Raw genomic sequence first — 25,885 nt, 5'->3', positions numbered from 1 at the left:
CCAAGTAAAATCAGTATCAGTTAATATGAGAATTTTTGCTGATATTTGCAGCCAACATATTGGTTGTGTACCTGGCATTATAAACTACATATTGGCCTAAGATATCAGCAAAATATTAGGCCTTTAAACATTAACATTATTTGTAAACTGCAACCATGACCTGGCCCCGAATAAACAGAAAAAAATGGATGGATGGATGAGTAAGGTGTTGTGCTGTGCTGTTTCCTTGATCTGAAATATGTGTCAAAAACATGTTTTTTTTTTGTTTTGTTTTTTTTAGCAGCAGTGGAGATGTTATGCTTTGCACATCATGCAAACATTCAAGTGACAATTTTTCACATAGTAAAATTAGGGCCGTTAATATTAACGCGTTAATGCTTGTGATTAATCTCGAAACCCTTACGTTAAAAAAAATAATGACGCAATTTAATCATATGACTAAGTTTGACCACAACTTGCTCCCTCAGACCTCCAGCGCAGATTTTTAGTGCCTGGGGGTGAAGAGGTGAGAGGGTCAGACACAGCCAGCAGTGATGAGTGAGGAGACAGACCCAGGTCTGCCTAACGGCAATTTTCTCTTTAAAAATCTGGAGAATGTTAGTTAAGATAAAACCAAAATTGTAGGTACATGCTGCAGTGATGAACTGTCTTTACACTGAAGCACAACCAGTCTTAAGTTCCACCTTCAGGCAAAGCATATCTTCGCTAATGTTAGCAAAGATGCTAACAACAACACGGGATCAAGCCATGACAGCCAATGTTGCTAATGTTAGCAAAGACGCTAACAACAACACGGGATCAAGCCATGGTCATACCACTCTCTCACTGCTTCAGGACAGTTTTCTTCTTCAGCTGCTCAGAAAAATGCTGAAAAGTGCTCCAAAACTTTGAGCCAGTCCTGTTTGTTAACAATATTAGTCCAGTGTAGAAATCCACGGTGGGATCGGCAAAATTGAAGTTAATTAGCAAACTTTATGAGCTGAAGAAGGAAAATACGATGCGTTCAGGTAACCTCTGTAAATTAGATGACTGTATTCTAAATGTTATGATGTGTTCCAATGTCACATAAAAATGGGAAAATGTAATCTGATGAGAAACTTCCAATAAATACAGTGTGAATATGCGTTTATATTTGAGAGATATACAACAGATGTGACTGACTGAATCATAGCTTTTTGACTCGAGCACTACTCAGATAAGACCTCTACAAAAAAATGCTGTAATTAATCATGATTAATCACAACGTAGTCATGTGATTAACTTGATTAATTTTTTTATTGAGTAACAGCACTTCAAAACATACAACTGAACCATCAAGTAGGTGGTTGATCAGAGTAGCATATACTCAGAAAAGCCCACTTAGACTGTCTACATTCCTGCTCTTCTCTCAGCTCTGCTTGACTCAGTCTCTTTTTCACAGCAGACCCTTGTTTCTTTCTTTTTAATAGTGATAAAAAGTGTGTACATATCAATATCAGTATTGATACCCTGATATCAGCTAAAATGAGTTTAGAGACCTTTATTTTTGACAGTTCAAATAGAGCAGGGTTGAATTATTTGTTAAAAACACGACTTTCATAGATAAAGAAGCGTTGCTTTGTCCATTGGTGGGCACCAAAACCAGCACAGACCTATTTTCCTACAGGAGCTTTAAACTTGGTGCAACAAATAAAAAAATTCAGCTTAAGTGGACCCAAGGGTTTCAGGAGAGGCAGAGATATGTTCAAAATCCATTATTCAAAGGAAAACATAATGCATGGTGTGACTGTGATGTTTGCTCAGAGGCTGGTAAAACAAAATCAACAGGAATAAAACAATTCTGAAACATTTCCGTCCATTTGTTGACATGAACCTTCATATCCCGTCTGTGACTCTGTTTATTCCGACCTGTGCTCTCCAGGAAGCTCTGAAACTATCGAGTATCATGAAAACAGTCCAAAACACACAAAGGCCGAATAACAAGCAGACGGACGAGAGCAGGGTAAAATATACAGCATTAATTAGCCTGTGAGTCTGAAGAATGTGAGTCGGTGAATGCCCGTCAGCCTCGGCGTGTCTGACACTAATAAGAGAGCTGCTGTTTGTCTAACCTCAGCACAAAGCACACACTGTGCTGTCATGCTAATACCGATCCACACAAGGAACACGATGCTGGGGTCAGGATTGTCACTCCATGGAAACTCACCATGGTGACAATGAAGGAGAGTGGCAGAGAGCATCTCTTTAGCCACCACACACACAAAAACACACACTCAGAATGAAGTTGAGCCTTACATCTGGACCACGTCACCTGAAACTGTTGCACCGCTGTCACTTTTTTATGCTCTGGCTTACAGGCCATGAAGCTGTTTTCCAGTAAAGCGATCATGATATATGATACGGTTTCCAGTTTTAGTATTCTCATCAAACCTCTGAGCATCATTCAGTCTCTGCTTTAATACTCAAAACCTGCAGAGCATGCAAAAACCACCCAAACAGTCCTCAGTGTTTCCCACACATAGGCCGTACTCTGGGATATTCACGCCTGCCAAAGTATAATTACTGAACATTTCTGTGATGATGGCATCGTCAGCAACGTGAGCACTGGTGAAAGAGAGGAGAGAGAGACAAAGAGAGGGACGAGTCCCTCCCATCATTTTAGAGAATGAGCTGGGGATGTTTCATGTTCAAACTGAAGCTTCTCATGACTTCATTTTAATGTTTTTCTGTAGCTGCTAGCTGCCCCACGAATTTAAGGATGACTGTTATGATGCACGTTAGGGCTGAACAACTTACTGTCTTAAAAATCCGGGAGAACCAATGGCAGTTATTTACAAACTGTAAACATGTTATACAACACTATTCTGACCACGTTAACCATTCCAGGATAAAACACCACAGCAGCCATGATTAATTTTCAAGGCTACAAATAAACAAACAATAATATAAGTGACACAGATCACCATTAGAGGCTCTCCTGTACTCTCCTGATTTAAATATTCCATCTCAAACAGTCCTGCGGCATGACAAAAAGTCCCACAATCTAAATCCAGAAGAATATTTAGTCCAAAAACAGGACTGCACCCATAAGGATCCATGGACTGGTTTTGTACAATTTCAAATTTGTCTTTGTTGTTCTAAATAGTCCACTTTTCTTTTCATTTTCTTTTCTATTGCTATCATCTTTGAACCTGAACTGGCTGAGGCTTCCTGCTTTGGTCCAGCTGAATTTTCCAGCCAATACCTCCCAGCCACACTCACCTATAGCAGTGGTTCTCTGTGTTGCAAGACACAGTGATGGGCTTGTCAGATTCCTTCGTAAATTGTGTATTTCACAATTTTTTTTTAATAAAAGTATATGCACTGTTTCTTAAAAAATCTTAGCATTTTAACATCATTCTAAAATCATTCTAACACCATTTCATGCACATGTCTAAATATGTGTTTACATCTGCACACATTTATTTGCAAGCCCTTGGGTACATGCATTGGAACATCTGCATAATTACACATATGTAAGTGTATGGTAGTGTTTATGAACTGCTGATCTGTTGATCACATGACCTTGTTTGCAATGTTCTCTTTTAAATTGTTTTGTCCAGTTACTGTGCCCTTGTGAAGCACTCTGACTTGCCTTGTGTCTGAAAGGCGCTCTAGAAATAACCTTGCCTTGCCTAATGTTTGAAAAAACTTAAATTGTAAGTCTGCACATGACTGTTCTTGATTGTGCATTTTTGCGTTCAACTGTGTCTCGCTCACTGTCAGGTACAGAGGGGGTCCATAGTCTCTTGTACCTTATTTTTTGGGGTTCTGGGCTGAAAAGGTTGAGACCCCCTGATCAACAGGCCTCTGCTAAACTGTAAAAATTCAGACAGGGTTTTTTTGTATAACTCAGCAGCAGCAACAGTAAATTTTTCAGAGAAGAAATGTCAGAGTACAAGCAACCCCAAATGTAAACCGGTTCTTTCCTATGGTCTAACAAGGACTTGGTTCCACCCTGGAACCGTTTCTTCAGCTCCAGAGCCAGCTCTGTGGCTGTGGAAGAAAGAACTGGTGCATGGCTAAGCACTGCCTCTGAACCAGCTCGGAAAAAGGGTGCTCTTGTCTCCTGCAGGTACAAAACACTTCCCCTTTTAATAAAATATGTCATATATATATTGCTAAAAGAAAAAATATTAAAATGCAAAGTCCATTTTTCCAGTATCCTTCAGCCCTAATATGCATCTTCATAATGTGATATCAGATTATTGAGTGAACTATGTCGAAACACAGGAAATGTATTTGAGCCTCCTTAACATTCATACTGCTCATAAATACTAGCAAAAGCCACACAAAAAAAACTTAAGGAATGAAGTGGGCTGTGATGCTGTGAGAGAAGAGATGCAGGAGTGTGCTAGTCTGTGTGCACATGTGTAGATAGAAGGATTATGATAACTAAAGGGGGAATAAGGTGATTGCTTTACAGTCTGAAATAACTGAAAGATGGCGGCCCCTCTAAACCTAAGGAACAGCATTAATCTGTGGGAAACACTGAGCCTGTAGCTGTCTAAGTACCATCAGACTGCAGATAATTCACAAATAACAGTGCATGTTTGAACAAATAATGTTCTTAGTGCTGCTAAAAGTGGATAGCACAGTTCTTCAGAAGCATTGCACACTCTACTACTCACTGAAAATGCAGTCGTGTCATCAAAGAGTGGTAGTACGGCAGCCTGAGTGTTTTGTGTTGAGTATGTCAGAGCGGTGTGTGGTACGTACCCCGCAGTGAAGCAGCAGAGGCCTCCTGAGGCTCAGAGAAAGCTGCCTGGCTGGGCAGGCTGTTTCTGGAGCGAGTCACTGATTCCAGCTGGGAGGCCCGACCCAGCAGGGATGCAGCGTCCAGGACTTCCCCTTCTTTGGCTTCCAAGTCCGACTTGGAGGTGGTGAGGGGCCGAGGCCCAGCAGGAGCTCCGAGGCGGCTGGGATCGTTAAGGCAGGCGGCTGTCCCACTGTCCAAACTCAACACTCTGGCATGCGTTTTGGCACTGCCTGTGCTGGGGGTTCGGCGAGAGGTTCGCCGCTTCCCTCTGGTTTGTACTCCTGTCTCGTGTCCTGCAGCAGCTTTGACTGTGGAAGAGGACGAGGAGGCTGTAGTGTGCTTGGCTTTGAGGGCCCTGTAGTAGCCCTCTGGTGAGTGGCAGGAGCGGGAGGTGTTGCTAGATGAGCTGTCTGTGCTTAAGTGGTGGGCAGAGTGGAGACTGGAGGCACAGCTGAGTTCGCTCTGGTCGCTGGAGTCCTCCTCTCCACCCCCAGTAAACACAGCGCTACAAGGCTTAGCCATACCACGCAAAGAAAGGTAGTCCCGGTGCCGGCTGGCATCAAAGCTGCTCGCTCTTTTCTTGCCTGTCCGCCGGCGTCCGCTCCGTCCCGTGGATAGAGAAGAAGTCCTCTGAACAATGCTGGCTGACTTTGGTTTGGAGTCATCTTTCACCTGCTCCGCCTCTGTGATCGTTATACCTGTGGAGCCATCAGCGCTCGTCCTGATGCCGGGCTCCTCAGGGACCCTGCTGGGTTCTACCTGCTCCTGGGCTGCAGGTGACGCTGTGTCAGCAGGCAGTTTAGCAGTCAGCTCGTTGGCGTGAGGGTTTTTATTGGCCTCCCTGGAAGGAAGGTTAAGACCTCGAGAGCTGATGCTACTGAGGCTCAAAGTCCTGCCGTCTGCAGGAGCAGAGGCAGCGTCTCCTCTGTCCCGCGCACGTTCGTCCCCTGAAAGAGAGAGCAGGCTCTCCACGTGTGTGGAGCTCGTCTGTTCGCTGTGAAAGCTGCTGACCGTGCTGTTGGTGTCCCTGTCCGTGCCGCTGCAGTAGCTCTCAGTGGAGCCGCTGCTGCGAGTGCTTAGGCTCCTCAGGCTGTCGGCACTGCGCTCCCCTCCCTGGGACTTTCCTCCTGCACTAGAGCCCTTCCCCCCCCCACCACCACCACCACCACCACCACCACTCACCTCCACCTGGTACAGTCCTGAGCTACCTTCCCCAGCCTCCCTGGAGGCTGAGCGGGCTACCCTGCGTGCTTCTTTGTGCCGGTAACACTCTATTCCCGAGGTAGAGGGCACAGCTGGATCCTGCTGGTACAACCGCTCAGCCCCCGTCCTGTGAGGTCTGGAGGTTTCCAGCTCACAAACAGGGTCCAGGCCACCTCTCCTGGGTGGAGGATACAGAGCAAAGTCAGGCAGACAAGGATCGGGGAAGGCAGAACCTGCAGAGCTGGAGGTCCGAGGGAGGCCCCGAGAACGGAGCTCTTTTCTAAAGGTCTGAGATTGTATGGATCCATGAGAGGTGAGCTCTGTGTCACAGGAGGAGTGAGACAGGCTGAAGTGATAAGCAGCAGAGTTACAGAGATCAGCTGGCTCTCTGGACAGCTCCGAAGGACACAAGGAGGTGGAGGGTTGCAAAGAGGCGAAGGAGTCGTTGGGAACAAGGCAGTACATCTTTGTGTCTGACAGCAAATCTGAAGGAAAACAAAGAAAGTCACATGATAATGGTGAAATAAAACAGACAGTAGCAGGACAAAGATCTGTTTTATGCTAGAGCTTAGTTCCTGTTTTTTTTCCATAAAGCTTACTTTATTTAGCTTCAGTTAACTAAAATGGTTTTTACATTTTAGTTTTAGCTAGTTAGTAAGTTTTAGTATACTACAGAAACCTTACCTTGGTTTGGACAGCTCTAAATAAATCTAAGGTCTATCTATGATTAAAATTAGGGATGCACAGATACCACTACCAGTATTGGGTAATGATGCTGATACCGAGCCAGAGCACTCGTACACATGAAACACAGAAGATACTGTACTGGGTATGTGAGTATATGGTCAGAGCTGGAGCCATGTCTGCAGTTTGCAGATATTTCAACATAAATGAGGATGAAAAAAGTAGAGCAGACTACAAACCATGCACTGAGAAACTGTCAAGAGGAGAGATAAGGAACTAGAGTTGTTTCGATTCTGTTACCAATATTGGAAATACGTCAGATACTGCTTAACCCTTTACCTACGGAGCCAGCGCCGGTGATGTGTTTTATATGTCTGGAGTATTATTACCACACCTCTGTTTGTCCGATTTGAAAAATTCCAACTGTGTTGAAAAGCTGACAATTGTGGGCATGCGCACATATATGGTTCATTACGGTACTCGCAACCATAAGACGTGGGCATTCATAATAATACACCAGAAGTCTGGAGAGACAGCTACATGGATTCTCAACACCGTAACTCCTTGAAGGTTTGCCCAATTTAAAAAATTTCAACGCTGACAGAGAGCTGAGAATCTGTGCTTTCCAACAATATATGATGTGTAGTATATATATTACAGTAATGTCGAACAGCACCGCGAAAAATGGCAGCTTTGGCAGAAGACGAGTGAGAAAGGAGAATAAAGGGAGAGAGTAAAAAGAGAGCGAGCGAGAGTGGTGTTTTGTTTTTAAAAAAATAGCGTTAGATAGTGACATTTGTGTGTGTCTGTGTTTTATTACACACATTTATAATATCGGGAAGGCCATCAAGAACAGTTAAACAGCCGCTACAGTTCATAGAGGAGGACAGGGATTTGGAGGATGCATCTTCTGAACCGAGGTGTGTGGAGAGCAAGTATAATTCTCTTTTGCATACCCAGAGTCCTAGACTCAAAAAATGACTGGTGATTGTTGTAAACATGTATAGGTTCACATTTCAAATATCCAATCAAAACTTCATGAGCAATAACAAAATTTCTTCTCATAAAAGCTATGACAAACAAATCTGTTCTTGTGTTTTTCTTCTTTTAAACTGCTGACAATTCCATATAATGTGCAATAATCATTAACCAGATGTTGAAAAGCCAAGTTCAGGTACTCCTGGGAAAAGGGACCAAAGCTCTCAGACTTGGTGCATTTCCTTACTATTTTACAGTCATAATAACAAAATATGTCCAAATCGCCAGTTTTAGCCTCAGTAGGTAAAGGGTTAAAATACAGGTACTGGTATCGACAAATACACAAGTTTATGCACTGATCTGATACCATTTGGTTAAGCTTTATATTTCTCTTCGTTTAGCCATGCTAAATGTTAGCGCTAGAAACAGGAAATGAATTCTTCTTCTCTGCTGGAAAACACTAACCTGACAAGCCAGATGGATTTGTTTCACATATCTATCTGGGAAACCCTCCATAGTTGGCGTTTGGGAAAGGGCAGAGCCTTTGAAAAATAACTTGGAGTGTGACTGGATGAACATTCTGTCTGTCACATCTTTACAGGCCAATCAGAGTAACAACACATGTTACATAGCCGCTACTGACGAATAAACTCCTTAGATAGCTGCACAATGCGAACCATGTCAGTACATGACTTTTGTCGTTTTTGAAAAGAAAACAACTCACTGCTGTCCTTTGTTCTTCTTTTAACGAAGTAATGTTGTCAAGTTCTGATAAAACGTACACTTCAGCAACATCCACACTGTCTATTGCCATAATTAGCGGATATGCCCATTTTTGCTAGTTTGACCTATTTCTGCCAATATCTGCCTATTTTTTCTTTCTCAGCTAGCACTATTTTGGGAGTTTATATCGACTTTTCTTCCCATTTCACCAGATTTCCACCAATTTTTGCCAATTTAAAGACTTTCAGTCACTTTTTAATTCCCTTTTACCAATATTTCTGCCCATTTTTGCCAATGTAACCCATTTTTGCCTTTTTTCGGTTATTTTTTGCCATTCTTATATTATTTTTGCCACTTCTAACCTATTTCTGCCTTAAGATCCAATTTCACCACCTTTTCCACCATTTTTTGCCATTATAAACTCATTTTTCTCCATTTTAACCCATTTAAATTATTTTTTTCTTTTTAAACAAAATAGATTTACATTTTTAAGAAGGCTACATACTACACAAATGATTTTAAAAAGAGATTTGTTTCAATGATAAGAGTAGTTATTTTTCAGGTTAAATAAAAAAATATGGGTATCACAGCTTAACTTTACAAAAGACCATGATTTTGTTGACCTCCATGGGCCCCTAGTTTGGCTGGGCTCCAAAAGCTTTCCCCTTTTATACCGCCTTATGGATGGCCTTGTCTCCACATGACTATTCATGACTATCCTGTGTGACATATCTCTCCTGTTATAGCCAGGCAGCATCCTCACGTGCACATCTATGATCCTAATGTGAGTCCTGTTTACCATGATCATGGCTGCAGCTCTCCACCAGAGTCAAACTGATGTCGTCTGATGTCTTCCCCACGTCTCCTGCAAAGATGGGAAGCAATTGAGAGAAGTCATTACAAATCAATTATTAATGCATTTACAAGCAGACAAAACTGACCTCCACAGACCATAAATGCAGTTATTCCTGTCTTTTTCTCAGAATCACAACTTCTGTCAGGTGCTCACCAACCAAACAGAATGGATTCCTGTATTTCCCTGATGGCTGGCACAAGATAACTTCCAAACAAAGGTGCAACTGTTCAGCCCTTTAATGCACTGATTCTTAAACCCTGCAGCATCTGGGGGTTTGTGATGGACAGTCTAAGAGGAGAGAATCCGTGAAGGGAAGCAGATTATCACACTAAACCCCAGCAGAGCTCTTGTCCCACTTCAGAGCGTTTCCTGTCATCACAAACTGTCGGCTAATTAGAATGGCACGAAACAGGCTCGCTGAATTATTCAGAAGATGCAGCCGCCTCGCTCTGACACTCACTACAACAGACCTAAAATTACAACTTCATTTACAGTCTCCTCTCAGTGCTCCAGCCAAGACTTCCTGGAGAATGACTGAGCTCAACAGTGCATCTGTTTTGTTTTCTTTTTTTATCAACCTCAGCAGCGCCTGTCTGAAGCTGCCTCTGCTTGGTGTGACTGTTGAGGTCACAGGGATGCTGAGTCAGAAAACATCGCCTGGCAGCTTGGGTGATTATGGTCAGAGATGTGGTGAAGCCACAGAGAGAGAATGCATCACACATGTCACTCAAAAAATCACAACACGTCAGTTCTTTGTCCAGAGTGAAAGGGGAAATCTGGTGTTCTCCACTTTCTATCTGCATTTCTAAATGTGTCTGGGTTTTTTGCTTAAGTTACTTTGCTATATCTGCAATCTTTGTTGTTGTTTTGAAAACTCTGGCACTGGATTAACTACTATAGCTTAGAGTAACAAGACAGAGAGTAGGGCTGTGCATCTCCACTGGTTTCACCATAAGATCCTACTAGGTACTAACATGTTAATAGTCTCAACAAAGAAAGGGAATAAATACTCTGGGCCTGGTTAAAACAGTCAGGACATCATCATCTGTCCTCAGTGGTAAGACCATGAATGTCCTTCCACCCCAATTCCATAAAAGTTGTGTCATTGCGAAAAATGTAAATAAAAACAGAATGCAATGATTGTCAAATCTGATAAACCCATGTGTTGTCAATAGAACATAAACAACATATCAGATATTGAAACTGAGACATTTTACCATTCATGAAAAATATTAGGTTATTTTGAAATTTGATGGCAGCAGCACATCTCAAAGAGACAGGGCAACAGAAGGTTAGAAAAGTAAGTGGTACTAATGAAAAAGCAGGAGGAGCATTTTGCAACTAATAAGGTTAACTGGCAACAGATCGGTGACATGACTGGGTATAAATGGAGCATTTTAGAGAAGTAGAGTCTTTCAGAAGTAAAGACATGCAGAGGTTCACCAATCAGCAAAAAACTGTGTCCAAAAATTGTGGAACAATTTCAGAAAAAAATTACTCAACACAAATTGTGAAGTTTAAATATCCCACCATCTAGTCTATAACAGTGATCATCAACTGGAGGCCTGGGGGCCACATCAGAACCCCCGGGCCTCCCATTTGGCCCACTACTATTTAGCACACTCATACTTCTGTAATTTGGGATGGTAAACATATACTTATTACTGTTATCTTGAGTAAAGTTGCAGTTTTTTGTATCAATTGTCCAACTGAGAGTGCAGTTTTCCCCCTCTGAGAATGTTCACAGAAGATCTGTTTCCTGCGTGTGTTTTTGGCAAGTAACGATAAAGAATATTAGCATCAGACTCAGTGATAGTCATCAAGAGGGCTCCAGAAGTATGTAGCTCAAATATCTCAATCGCCCCCTTGTGGCTGGCTGCAGTATAGGTGATCTGTTAAAGGCTTAAAGCTCCATCCATTTTGGAAGGAATTTTTTTTTTAAGATTTGTTTTTGGGCCTTTTTGTGCCTTTATTGGATAGAGGAGGACAGTGGATAGACTCCAAAACAGGGACGAGAGTGGGGGAGAGACATGCAGCAAAGGGCCTCAGACTGGATCCGAACCCGGGCTGCCAGTGTACATGGTGTGCGCCTTAACCACTCGACTACCGGCCCTGGAATTATTTTTTTAAATAGTGTGTTAATTAGAAAAAATATTATTTCTGTTTATTTCAATGTCCACTCCCACAGCTTCAGTCAAGAGAAGCTGGCCCTTGTGAAAACGGAGTTGATGACCCCTAGTCTGTAATATCAGCTATAGATTCAGAGAATCTGGAGAATGCGAGCGAAGGACAAGGCCAAAGGTCAATATTGGATGCTTATAAACTTGGGGCCCTCAGGGGTCACTGCATTTAAAAAAGCATTATTCTGCACTGGAAATCACTGCATGTGCTCAGGAACACGTCCAGAAATCATCGTCTGTCAGCATAGTTCACCATGTCATCCACAAATGATAGTTTAAGCTGAATCATGCAAACAAGGAGTCATACATGAACAGGATCCAGAAATGCCACCGTCTTCTCTGGACCAAAGCTCATTTAAAATGGACTGAGGCAAAATGAAAATCTGAGCATCCAGCTTGTTCTCCTGACTCAGTTCTAAAGCCTGCATCTCTGATGGTATGGGGTTGCATTAGTGCCTATGGCGTGGGCAGCTCTAACATCTGAAAAGGAACTATCAATGCTGAAAAGTAGAGAGAGGTTTTAGAGCAACATATGCTCCCATCCGGACAACGTCTCTGTCAGGGAAGGCCTTGACTATTTCAGCAAGACGATGCTAAACCACATACCACATCCATCACAACAGCATGGCTTTACAGTAGAAAAGTCCAGGTCCTGAACTAGTCTGCCTGCAGTCCAGACCTTTTGCTAGTAGAAAACATTTGGAGCATCATAAATAAAAAATCCAGCAAAGAAGATACAGGACTGTTGAGCAGCTTGATTCCTACATTAGACAAGAATGGGACAACATTCCTCTCCCAAAACTCCAGTAGCTGGTCTCCTCAGACCGTTTCAGGCTGTTTTTAAAAGGTAAACCAAGCTCTGTTCCTATGGAGGACCAAACCTGCCAAAAACAAAAATAAATAAATAACTAAATAGATAAATAAAAGTAAAAAATAAAAACAAAAATAAAGAATGAAAAAAATAAAATTCAAAAATTAAATACAAAAAACCCCCAAATATAAATTAAATAAATAAAAATATATACATAAATATACATATATATATATATATTTATATATATATATATATATATATATATATATATATATATATAAATAAATAAATAAATAAATAAATATATATATATATATATATATATATATATATATATATATATATATATATATACATAAAGTAAAAATAAATACAAAAAAAAAATAAGACTCAAAAAATAAATATAAATAAAAGTGGAAATAAACACGAAATAAATATATAAATAGAATTAAATATCAATATATAAATAACAGTGCTCTGCTCTCAGATTTATTTATTTTTATGCTGCAGACACTGTCAGCATGAAATGCATTAGGAAATGTTATTTAAATGAGGGGGTAGTCCGAAGTGTGCCTTGGAACTTCTGCAGCATGAAATAAATAAATGTGAGAGGAGAGCACTTTTATTTATTTATTGATATTTATTTCTATTTTTATATATTTTTTAAATTTATTTCCACCTTTATTTATTAATTTATATTTAATTTTTGAGTCTTATTTTTTTACTTTTGTATTTATTTTTACTTTTATATATTTATTCATGTATGTATTTTTATTTTTTATTTATTTCCATTTATACTTATTTTTTGTATTTAATTTTTGAATTTTATTTTTTCATTCTTTACTTTTGTTTTTATTTATTTATTTTTAATTTTGTCAGGTTTGGTCCTTCATATGTTCCTACTTTTTTAAGATGTGCTGCTGCCATCAAATTCCAAAAAGTGAAGTAAAGTAAATAGTAAAATGTCTCAGTTTTAACATCTGATATGTTGTTTATTTTCTATTGTGGATAAAATATTGGTTTAGGAGATTTAACAATCACTGAGTTCTTTTTTTAGTTACATTTTAAACAGCGCCCAAACTTTTTTGGAATTGGGGTTGTATCCAGTCTGTCTGTTTCTTGATAAAAGAATATATTTGTATCTCCAGAACACTGAGGTCTGTCTGCTAGGACCCTTCCATTAAAGTTGTCTCTACTAAGAATAAAAACCTGTCAGCACCAGTATTAGGACGTTTTTGGGAGGTAGTTTGATAAGGCGCATTTGCCACCAAAGATTATGTTGCAGCCACTACATCACTTTTTTCTCGGCTGTCGGCAGTCTTCTTAAGCAAGCTAAACAGTATCTTTGAGTCATCTAGATCCAGCAGAAAAACACGCTGCCTGCTCAAAAACACAGGGATTCTGAAGGACAAGCACAGGAGATGTCATGTTTTAGATGAAATAAGAATACATTAAAGGTAGTCATAGTTACCTTTGGCTACTGCTGCTCTCCCATGGGTGGATGTTATCTGGAATTAAAAAAAAAAAACAAAAACAAAATGAAAGTCAAGCAATTTGTCTTTTCTTGGGAAATGCATTCAGGATAAAAAGCAAACACTCAAAAAAGGCAAACTGGCGAGGCTTGTGATCATCAGAGAAAACAAGATCCAAAGTGAGACCCGGTTTGTGTGCTACAAACAGCTGGCATTCACTCGCTGTCATCACTGAGGAAAGTTTTGGCTTCCCTTCCTCCTTGGTACTCGGCAGCTGAGCAGAACATGCTGGCTGATTAAAGACTCAAGGACACACAGTACAAAGATGCACAGCACAGACCCCCCGTGGGCATCCAGAGCTTAAATATATCTCGCAGTAAAACGGCTAAATAACTTTGAATACTGAAGGAGGTATCAGCTGACAGCCAGCTTTGTGGGGATCATAACTAATGAGTGAAACCCTTTTTATAGACAAACACACACACAGCTGACTTTTAGTTACTATATTTTCACCTCAGATGGGTGCTAGAAGCTGTCAGGACTCAACAGATGATGCTTGTTTTTGGGAAGTCTAAACAACGGCTCCCAGAAGTGGGTAACACTGATTTAATGAGCCTTTATTTATCACTTGCTATCAAAAGCAGCAACTTGAACAACAGCTGCTTGTTAATTTAACATGTGAATGTTTTGAACGACTCAGATGTACTTCAGTGTGCACAATAATGAATCCAAACAACATCCATAACTGAATAACAACCTCAGGATCCATGTCACTACAACACTATAGTACAGTCTCATATATGTTAAGTGTAAATCAAGATTGATCTCCTTGGTTGGAGCTGGTACAGTATGTGAGAAGGGTCAAGAATGGGTGGAAAAAACAACTTAGCTACCCCCTTAATGAGAGCAATTTGATATTTTGCATTGAAGTGAATGTTAATTATGTTTTCAGACACTTTTCAAACTAAATCATTGCTTGTGTTGTTACTGACAGAACATGCACTCATCAATATGACAGTTCAAATCATTTCACTGCAGTAGAAGGTTTTACAAAAACAGATACATTTTGTACCTGCTGACTTTGTCTACTGCATTTTATGGACCATTTAATGTTAAAAAAAAAATCTGAATACGGAGAATACATCCTGTCACAAATCTTCATGTTGCATGAAATTTTTGCATCTTCTTCTTCTCATCTGCATCCCCCCTCTTTTCTTTTTCTGAAGCATCCTCTTCTATTTATCTGCATCAGTCTCTTATTTTATCTGCATCTCCCTCCTCTGCTCCTGCATCTTTCTCTTCTCTCGTATTGCACCTTCCTCCTCTTCTTTTTGCATCTCCACCATCTCTTTATCTGCATCGCTCTCTTATTTTATCTGCATCTTCCTTTTGTCTCATTCAGCATCCCCCTCCTCTATTCCTTACCTTTATTTTTTGACTCTCTTGCATCTTCCTCCTTTTCTTTATGCATCTCCCTCTTCTCTTTATCTGCATCGCCCCCTTTTCCTTACCTTTATCTACATGGCTCTCTTATTTTATCTGCATCTTCCTCTTGTCTCATTCTGCATCTCCCTCCTCTATTCCTGTATATTTCTTTTCTCTCATATTGCTTCTTTCTCTCTCCTCTTCTTTATAAATCTCCCTCTCCTCTTTAAAGATAGATAGATAGTAGATTACTGTCACTGTGTCGTAAAACACACAACGAAATTACGTCTGGCAGTCCCCACTTTAGCAGCAAACAGTCGTCCACCCGGGAGAAAGACGCTCAGTAGGGCAGGTTTATGTTGGGCCACTCTTAGCCTAGCCTGCAGCCTGGCTTGTTTGCCCCACTTCTGCCTTCTCACACAAAGCTGTCTCTGCCTCCTTCCCACTGGCTGTAGGTGTTGTGCTGTTCCGCGTCTTCCTCCCGTCAGTCTCCGAGTGCCCCATTCTCCAGATAATCTCCGTCGGGAGAGATATAAACTCCGTGGGCCCGCTGTAAGTTCTGGTGTAAGTGTAGGACTTTGTTTTGCTGCTGGCGATGGAGCGCCAGGCTGCTGCGTTCACACGCACCGTCCAATGCTACCTTAATAAGCAACATTCAGTAGTCTCCTGTTGATCAGTGTCCCGTTGCAGTTACTGGCAGTTGTTGTTAGCTTAGCCAGGGGTTGTAGTTGAGACCGAGGTCTTTTTTTAACCTTTTCGGGCTTTTCTTTTTCTTTCTTTTTTTTTAAATATATTTTATTTGTAATTTTTCAATTTTAACAAGAAAAATAAAAAAAGAGACAAACAACAGGGCTCAGACATTCAGTTACCAATAAAACAATGTGCAAAGCTACGAATTATATAATGCAATTCCAAATGCTGTGCATCAAATTTTTTGAGGCAGAGAGTAATAGGTACATGTAAAAATGATAACATAATGTGGAGATAAAATATCTTTACATGAAGACCATTTTCATCCCAAACTGACCTTGTCCAAGTGGACAAGAAATGGATCCCAGATAGCAGAAAAAGTTTTCATCAAGTCAGTCCTTAAAAATCTGAGTCTCTCCGTCTGTATGACTGACAACATACCAGAAACCCACCTCTGAAAAGAAGGTGGAGAGGGGGATTTCCAGTCACCAAGAATGAGTCTCTTGGCCACAGTCATTCCCAGAATTAGTGCCAGTTTCAAGGAATTTGGAAGTCCTTTAGTTGAGCTTGAGTGGCCAAAGATGGCAAGTCCACATTCTGGTTTGAGAAGTCTGTTGTAAGCTTTTGAATACCAGTCAAATATTTTAGACCAGAATGCTGTTAATGATGAGCAAAACCAAAATGTATGAGACAGTGTTCCCTGTGACACTTTACACCTGTCACACAGTGGTGAAATTGACGGATAAAATTTATGCAGTCTAACTTTGGAATAATGCAGACGATGAACAACCTTAAACTGGATTAGCTGATGCCTACTGTTTATAGAGCATGAATGTATCATAGACAGACACCTTTTCGGGCTTTTCTTGATGGAAATTTCCCGTTCTTTCTCTCAAAGGTGTCCTGGACCATACATTTTCTTTGTTTTCATAAGTTTCAACATATGTTGTCAATTTAATTGGGAAAAACACTACAAGATATAACTCAAGAGTGCATCTCTCTTGCTGCCAGCTGCTCTGGTTGCCCAGCAACAGCAACCCCTTGGATTCACAGTGACCATAATGAACCGGACTTTGGGCTGAAGTGCACTTGGATCAGGGACGAGCCCCCAGTGTGAAAGCCACCTGATACTGCACTGAAATGTTTTTGAGTTTTAATCGACTAAAACTATAAAGGCTAAAAATGTGCTGCTTTGTTTGACTACTCATTTGTGTCTTACCGAGGATTTCACTCCTTCAGAGCAGAACTGTGTTGGTTAGTTAATTCACTAATCAACATGCAAATACTGGTGCCTTTTGGGGTGTCAAATTCATTTAGATAAGCAAATTCTGCTGCATAGCAGCTGTCATTCATTAAAAATTTGCAGATAAAAAGTAAGATTAGCTGTAATATTTCCCCATTTTTGCCTTCTCTTTTCAAAATTAGAAGTGGAAAAAGAGTTTGGTCTTGTAATCAGGCTCAAGCTGCATTCACCAAAGAACAGTAGAATATACAGTGCTTAAAGACCCTGTAAAGTAAAAATAAATCTGTTTTTAGGTTTGTCGTATGATAGATCACTGTGCAATGAACCCCCAGGTCAAATTTCAGTCACATAAAGCATCTCCAAGTTTATAAAATTAAGCATCAAATCATGAAAAATGAGGCAGTAAAATCTGCTCCAGGATGGTGGGCGTGTCTGTTGAATGAGCTGAAGCCACACACACTCAGGACACGGGTAGTCTGCAGCATTAACCCCCACACTCATGGTGTCATATTTGGAAAAATATTTTCCCCTAAAAACATGAACCAATAAACAAAACATGCATAACTATAACTTTGCAATGAAACATGAACTTTATAGAAGGGTACAAGAGTACAAAACTGAATTCCTTGGCACAAAATGAACCCAGAAGTCCCTGCTCCAGGTGACTGTTTCCTTCCACAATATTGTAGGGTTAGAGGGGTGTGGTCATTTTCGACTGTGGGCTCATGACATCGTGAGCCCACATATTGGCCCCGCCCACATGAAACCATGCCAGGAAAGAGATGAAATGGCCTAAATCCAGAATTCAGTCTCATGTAGATCTCAGAGTTTTCACATGTTTACAGCAACCAGATTCCAACATTTCTAGAGTGTTAAGACAAACACTTTGGATTTCACTTTACAGGGTCCAACTGTCATATTTGTCTCAAAGACCATCCAGCATCATGCAGTGCTTTAATGCGGACTCTTTCATTTTCAGTGAGCTTTCCCCGTTTTACCATTTTTCAACAGGAATGAGGAATTTCAAAGTGAATTCATCCAAATTTGAGCCGGCTCACTAGGCTTCTCTGAGAAGTCGGAAATTAATCATACCATAACATTCAACCACTAAAACTAAAACTAATTTTTCTGTTCAGGAATGCAAGTAAATAACTATAATTTGACATATTAATCAAGAAATAATAATGTGCTTTACTATTTTTCAGTTTTTTGTAAATCAGTAAATTCATGGATAACAATAATAATTTTATTTTAGCATTAAAAATATCATTTGGGTTAAAGAGCTTCTACATATTGGTGCATTAACCATTGCAGCAACAAAAAAAATGATTTTGGTAATTACCAATGCTGTTAATTTAGGGCAGCTGTGGCATAAACCTTACTTTGGTTAGGGTTAGGGTGGTTTAATACATTTGTTAAGCACTGTATATTCAACATGAGCAGTGCTCTGTCTACCTGTTGGTTGGACTCCATCCCGATGTAAGAGTTCCTGGAGCTGCAGTCTACAGGAGGAGTCTCTTGTCTTATGAAGTCTGCCATCTCTATACCCCCTCCAGGATCCCTAGAAAGACACACCAACACACTTTAACCATCATCACATGTGTGCAATAAAGTCGTTTCTCTAAATCTAAATGAATTATATAGAGTAAAAAGTGCAGCCTTGTAAGGTGCAACAAACACTGCAATAATATATAAAATGCCCAAACTCATGACTTGCATGGGTTTTTAAGAATCAGCTAAGGACAGACGAAAGCATCCATGCAGATTTCCTCCAGGCCTATATTTAGCCTGGACTCGCTCCTTCAACCAGTTGGTATGTCGAAACAAGCAATTGCCAGGGATTGTCTATAAATCATTTCCATATGCCAAAAACTGTTTCATAACGGGTCAAACCACAACACAAACACAGCACGTAACAAACTCAAACATGGAGAGTGGCTGTACGGAGGCTGGGAAAAAGAGCAGAGAGGGGAAAATGGGTGGGTGGGGGCTTCTGCTGCTGCTGGGAAAAAAAAAAACACATTAATGAAGTGGAGCTCGTCTGCTCTGCTGTAAACTTAAACAACCTGGAATGTGACTCCAGATGTGGGCAGAGCTGTGACGGTGTCTGTCTGCTCCTGTGGTTCAGAGCTCTCATTCTTCTCGATGCCTTTCCCCTCTCTCAGCGACCCGCTAAGCACTCCCTCTGCCATGTGAATATGAGTCACTTCAGCGAGTCATGGGCAGTAAAAGGCCAAAAACCTCACTGGACGGTGTTCCTACTCAATGAGGACTAGACCTCTTTTATGAGGACTGGCATTTGGGGCTTTGTAACACATTATTTCATACCTTTAAATGTCGCAAGACCAGAGGAAATGACCTCTTCAGACTGTTATTCATTATTGGTTAATTAGGGGGAATTTTGTGTTCTCAACTTTGGGCACTTTTATTTTTTACACGTCTGGATCTACATACACAGTCTGGAATTCTAGCGTTGTCGAGAAACAGACTCTGATGGCTGCAGTTAATCTGTGTGGAATCTGAACCTTAACTAAAGTCAGCTATCAAGTATAGCCTTTTTCTCATACAGTACATGCTCCAGAAAGGTTCAGGAACATTTCTGGAGGACTCCCCCCTATCTGGGCAAAGTCAACAACACCCTGATGATTGGAGGATTCTACAGATTATCTTGCCATATTTTCTTGTGGTGGTGTGTAACGAGTTATCTTTCCCTGGAACAGAACGATAGCTGATGAGGAAGCAGGCTGACTAAAGGAGGCAGCAAATCAAACACAGCCAATTCTAAGATAGTTAAACCATGAAGCATTAAGTTAGAAGAATGTCAGAAACAGAGGAGCAGTTTGTTGATTTTTCACAAACACAAGTATTTATACACCATGTTCTTTAAAACAGTGGCTTCTCTTCATATCTAACTTGATAAAATGACCACTCTTATCAAAGAAATAAATCTATTTTTCATCATTTGTGTAGTAAATAGCCTTCTTAAAAATGTGAATCCCTTTTGTTGCAAAAAAAAAATTAAAATGGGTTAAAATGGCAAAAATGGGTTTAAGTGGAAAAAAATTACATAAATAGTGGTAAAAGAGAGTTTAACTGAAATTGCTTTAAATTGGCAAAAATGTGTGGACATTTGGTGAAAAAATTGAATTAAATTGAAAAATTGATATAAACTGGCAAAAAAGTGTTAACTAAGAAAGAGAAAATAGGCATTGGCATGTCAGTGAAATGTGGGTAAATGGGAAAAAATTGGTGCAAAAACATGGTAAAAAGGGGTTAATGGTGGCAATAATGGGTCAGAGGCAACATTAATCTTAAGTGACAAGAATTGGTTTAAAAGTGGCAAAAACAGGCAGAAAAAAAAAAGGTTGGAAAGATTTTAAAACGGACAAAAATAGGTGTTAAATGGCAAAAATGTGTTAAAGTTGATGGAGAAAATGGATGAAAATGTGTTAAAATTGGTGTAAAGTGGTAACAGTGTAATGAATAAATATTCTTAGTTTGGTTTTCAGAATCTGGGGACCTCCTCTCAGTGTCTCGAGACCCCCAACAGAGTCCTGACCCCAAGGTTGAGAACCACTGCTTTAAAATACAACCACAATATTTTGTGCATAAACCGCTCAGAGTAAGGGACATCTTAATTTCAGACATAAGCAGCAGACCTGGACAGCACTTCTCTTCTTGAGTTGAATTTGTGCACTTTCTGACACCTTCTGAAGTTGTTCTGAATGTACCAAAAGAAAAACAGACTAAAACTTAAATGTAGACTAAAATCTACTTATGCTGCTATGTCTACGACATAATCAGGCATCTTTGATTTCTTTGATGTGTTAAAACCTTTATAAAAGCTCCTTGTACATGCAAAGAGCTGCTGTGAGCTGAATTACTCTGCAGATTCTCTTATAAACATGATACAGACTACTATAAACAGCCTTCTCCCCTCTGAATGTAGCAAAAATAATCACTGGTGTCCTGTTGTCCCTTTAACTGATTCTGTTATTTCAGGGCTGGACTTTCCTTATCTGGAGGCTTTTAAAAGCGATATATTGATTGTACGTGCTGCAGCAGCCCGTGTCTTATCAGTACTGCAGGACCAGACCTTTGACCATAATGGGAGACTGGTCATTACATCACCTTTAACTGACACTACTCACTCCATGTGACTGCACAACAATGATCGGGGAAGCATGACGTCTCATTCCTGATCAAAAACACTCCTGCTAGTATTTACAGTGTTTGTCAGCCTTGTCATCAGAACAGCTGAGTCACACTCATGTAGCGTCTTTGTCCCACATCTCCACGTCATCAGACCGACCACTGGACCGTGTAGGACATGAGCTTACCCCGGGCCGTTGCTGTCCTCCCGACGCGTGACGCCGCCATCGTTAGCCCCCTCGGTGCCACCTCTGCTGCCCTGACTCTCCTTGGCCTTCTCCACCACCTCCCCCTCGTCCAGGGCATGGTGGAGGCGGTAATTCACCGTCTTCAGCAGCAGGAACATGGCAGCGATTACTCCACAGTAGATTCCCACAATCACCATGGTTGGCTGCAGGGCCTACGATTAGGGAAACAAACAGAAGTCAGATTCAGAATAGAGTATCCTGTAATGTAGAAGAAATAGGACAGAGCAGACTTCACCTCTAAGAGTCACTGATACTGGATTTATCCAGAAAGAAGCTTGATTTTTTTGTTGTTCTTCAATTATGAAGATATAAAGGTGCCACTGGGTGATTACTGATGTTTTATTTTGGTCTAAATGTTTTGGCTATGATGACTAATAAGTGACAATTACTTAAAATTCTGAGGCAGATCACTTTAAAACTTATCTGTCATAAGAAAGACTGTACAGGACGTAATGTAATCTCAAGTATTGTTTTCTGCTTCTGTCAAGTTTAGGATTGCGTAAAGGTTTGTTTGATTTATTTTTTATTCGTCTGCTTTTCTTTGTTGATTAGTTATCTTTTGTATTCTGCTGAAATGTTTGAAATAAAAGATATCAATCAATCAATTAAAAAACTTCTGTTTCTGTTGCTGTGGCATCAAAACAGGTATTAATATTATATGAAATTTACTAGAATCATAAGGAAGTTTCAAATTGTCAACACTAATTCAAACATGAGGAATAATAATAATGGCAGCATCTTCTTCCCAAAGATGACAGAATAAAGAAAGTCATTAATACACTACAGTTCATTTCTTAGATGCAAACTTAGCAGCATTAAATAACCTGCATTTTAAGTTTAATGTCTCTTTTAGGACAAGGCTCTCACCATTGAGCTGTGTTTACTACTAGGTGTGTGTGTGAGTGAGTGAGCTCCATCTTCTGCCCCCTGTGTTGTCCTTGACATACCCGGCTGCATCTGTTTGCAGTTATTACACCCAGCAGCAGCAGTACTCAAACCTGTGGCTCAATATAAACCACAGAGCTGACAAGAGTATTTCCACTCTAGGAATAGAACGGAAACCACAAACCTATTTCAAACATCGGCTTCTCGATATAGAAGTCAGAATGCTGAGCAAATGCTGACAGCAGTTTTATATAGAGATGTATGAGTGGGGCCTATTTGATTCTACACTCTAATACAGCGTGAGCATTTCCCAGGCAAACCATAAACATGATTCACAAGAAGGCTAAAGTGAAATCCTCCTCAATAGTTTAGAGGGCAAGCTGTGAGCCTGCAAAAGTAAACACAAAGCCTTTAAAACAGCCGCAGAGGCAAACAAAAACCTCCAGCGACAAATGAACTGGGCAAACAGCAGACAGTCCATTGAGTCTTGAACATTTAAATTGCCAGATTAGTGTCACCTCGCTGTCAGCTGTGCTCTCCTGCAGTCACAGCTGGTAGCTTCAGGAAACGGTGAAACCACAAATCACAGCAGACAGGAGGACAACAGCGAGATACAGAGGAGGAGGGGGCTGGGGCGGGGGGATTAAATTCACTGATTAAAGCCTGGACAGTTTAACTGCTATTATCCTGACGCATGCTAGCAGCAGGACTGAGATGAACACAGAGGACAGACAAAAGAGCATCCATGCTAACAGCCAGTATGTTTATGTGGGCTGGGTTATGGTGTTAGTCTGACTAAGGCTGGACTTTGAAAATGCATATTAGTCAAACTAAAATCACACAAAAACTACTCAGAGATGGATGAACTTTAATGCACTTTAACCAGACCAGACTGTGTCAGACTGCACATGCTCCACAGTCTCCTGGCTCGTCTTTGATCCAGAAGTTTAACAGGATAAATGCTGAGCATAGCTGGAGTTGTGTTGATGTCTGCCTTTGGTTATTACAATAGACCGGGGGGGGCTGTTAAGTTTGTCCATGTTGAAACATTCATTTAACCCTAACCATTTAGCTGCTTGGAACAGGATGAATTCGTCAGTAAGGAGCTGAAAGAAGGCATATTAGCATCGACTGTAACACAGATGTAGGGGTAGCTAAACATTGCTGATGTTTCTGTGCAATCTAGACGCAGTGCCGGAGTATACCCACAAAATTACCCAATGTTGTCTGCCTGGGACTGATTGATATTTTTGTTATTACCTCCTCCAAGGAGGTTATGTGATCGGGTGGGTTTGTTAGTTAGCTAGTTTGTTTGTTAGAAACATAACTCAAAAAGTTGTGGACGGATTTTCATGAAATTTTCAGGAAATGTCAGAAATGGCATAAGGAAGAACTGATTAGATTTTGGAACTGATCGAGATCACCGTCTGGATCCAAGAATTTTTTAAAGGATTCTTTACTATTGGGAGATGGGGCTAATGGCGGAGGGCTGCACTGTTACCACTTTACACCAGGAGATGGCGGACATGAGTAACTTCAATCCCAGTAGCATTTTTGGGTGTGTTTCTATTCAAAGTTTTGGAGTGCTTTGCCTCACCTTGTCTCAACCCCACCGGGGAGGGAGTAATAGGTGAATTAGATTTTGGGAGTAACCTGGCTCACCGTCTGGATCTGGGAATGTTTTTAAAAGGATTCTTCACTAGTGGGAGATAGGGTTAATGGCGGAGGTCTGCGCTCTCCGAGTGCTTTTCTAGTTATTACTGTTTTTATTTTATTTTTATACATATATGGTTTCAGGACATGTATTAACATTGTTTGAGTTAACCTGTATTGTATCTAACTAAAGCTGTGGTACAATGATGTCCTGGTCAGAAATTAAAGTATAATATATGCATTTTCTAAGTTAAGAACCATAACATCAGTGGTTTTCTTTTTTTATGCTCAAGGCAAACTTATGATCAAACCAAAATCTCAAGGCACGCTATTTTATATCCATGCTAGACAGCCTGGAAATAGTATCACTAGTTGTTGTATAGTTGTAATACTAATCTATAGTTGTATAAATTTTCATGGCACACCTAAATTTGCCACACCTGTGCGCCTTGGCGTACCATTTTAGCCAGAGCGTTACATATTCCAAAGAATCGACTCTTACTGATGAGCTGAGCCACTAAACAGAGCTGATGGTGCATTCCTGTTGATTTTGGAAATCTAAAATTCCGAGATGCCAGTCAGATTTGTCATCCTGAATGCCTCTTCCACGAGTTACCAACTCATAACTGAGACACAATCAGCTCAGGTGTGACGTCATTCCCAGCTCTGATATCCCACTTCTGAGTTAAAAGGAAAGCAGCTGTAGGAGCCAATGAGTGCTAGTCTTTAAATGGGAACCAATCTGTGTCCGTGCAGTGTCCCACCTAGAAGGTTAACAGTTTTTGACCTGAGGAAGCCAGTGTGGTAAAATGTTAGGATTACAGCTGTTTTCTATGGGCACATTGAAGATTGGGAGCAGTAAACAAACACGGTGTTAAAAGAAACACTTTATTTTGGACTCTGGTCCTCAGACATGGTATAATATGCTAGCGCCTCAATTAGTGAAGCCCAGGTGTAGCACCTCAGGGGCCTTAAGCTTTGGCTTAGCCTCTATAGCAGCATTATTACAACAGATGTTCAACTAAAAGCACCCTCACCATTATTCTTGGTTTATTTCTTAATTAAAATGTCAAACTATACTCATCAGATATGTCATGTAAGCTACAGAGAAGGGTAGAGCTGGGCATTACTGACTGTAACTCTAGTGCTGGAACAGTAAACTATAATCAGACTCTTTTAAGAGTCAAACCACAGCAATAAAGTTCTATATTTTTGTATGCTAAGGATGTCAACATTTTCTATACCCTTATAAACCATGTGTTCCAAATAGGGCTGTCAAGATTGAGTTAATCACGATTAATGAAGGTCCATATTTAATGCATTTTTTTCCAGATTAATCTCATGCTTTATTTGCACTCAGATCAGGTATGGGCCTCCTCAATGTACCTAAAGTTAGATGTAAATCTGGGGAAGGAGCATTTCGTTATTACGGTGCGGTCCTATGGAACAAGTTGCCGGCTGACCTGACAGCTGTAGACACTTTGAGCTCTTTTAAGAGTGCTCTGAAAAAACTGCTTTTCTCTCGAGCCTTTAACTGTCAGACCTGCAGTATTTTTGCATTTTTGGATATGCTGTCCTGAAAGAAAGAACAACATAAGCTGTATTGTATATGTGTGTTCTGTGGTTATGTGTGTGTGTGGGCGTGGGGGTGGGGGGTGGGCTGTGGGGGGTTGTTCAAGTTTTTATTGCTTGTACTGTTTGTTTTTATCTTGTGTAAAGCACATTGAGTCTACATTTGTATGAAATGAGCTATATAAATAAAGTTGAATTGAATTGAAAAATTGAATTGTTCCTTTCAACACACTGCTTAATCCACATCAGCGTCTCCCTGCAGCCACAGTGATGTAGAATAAGTCCACCACTGCTCCTTAATGTCTCATTTCACTTTTCAACTCACAAACA

At 40.5% G+C, this 25,885-nt stretch overlaps 1 protein-coding gene across 1 annotated transcript in view; it reads right to left on the bottom strand.

The window, feature by feature from the left end:
* pcnx1 (pecanex 1) overlaps positions 1 to 25,885 on the bottom strand; it is an 86,811-nt gene that overhangs the window by 57,450 nt on the left and 3,476 nt on the right. The window contains exons 2-6 of the mRNA XM_041812270.1: positions 21,386 to 21,597; positions 18,501 to 18,606; positions 13,687 to 13,723; positions 9,165 to 9,230; positions 4,738 to 6,465 (exon numbers count right to left, since the gene is read on the bottom strand). Of these exons, the coding sequence (XP_041668204.1) occupies positions 4,738 to 6,465; positions 9,165 to 9,230; positions 13,687 to 13,723; positions 18,501 to 18,606; positions 21,386 to 21,597 (2,149 nt within the window). The remainder of the gene's footprint in view (positions 1 to 4,737; positions 6,466 to 9,164; positions 9,231 to 13,686; positions 13,724 to 18,500; positions 18,607 to 21,385; positions 21,598 to 25,885) is intronic.

The sequence above is a fragment of the Cheilinus undulatus genome, linkage group 18 (assembly GCF_018320785.1).
Source record: "Cheilinus undulatus linkage group 18, ASM1832078v1, whole genome shotgun sequence".
Lineage (NCBI taxonomy): Eukaryota > Metazoa > Chordata > Actinopteri > Labriformes > Labridae > Cheilinus > Cheilinus undulatus.
The sequence above is the reverse complement of the archived record's forward strand: the minus strand, read 5'-3'. Positions and strand labels throughout refer to the sequence as shown.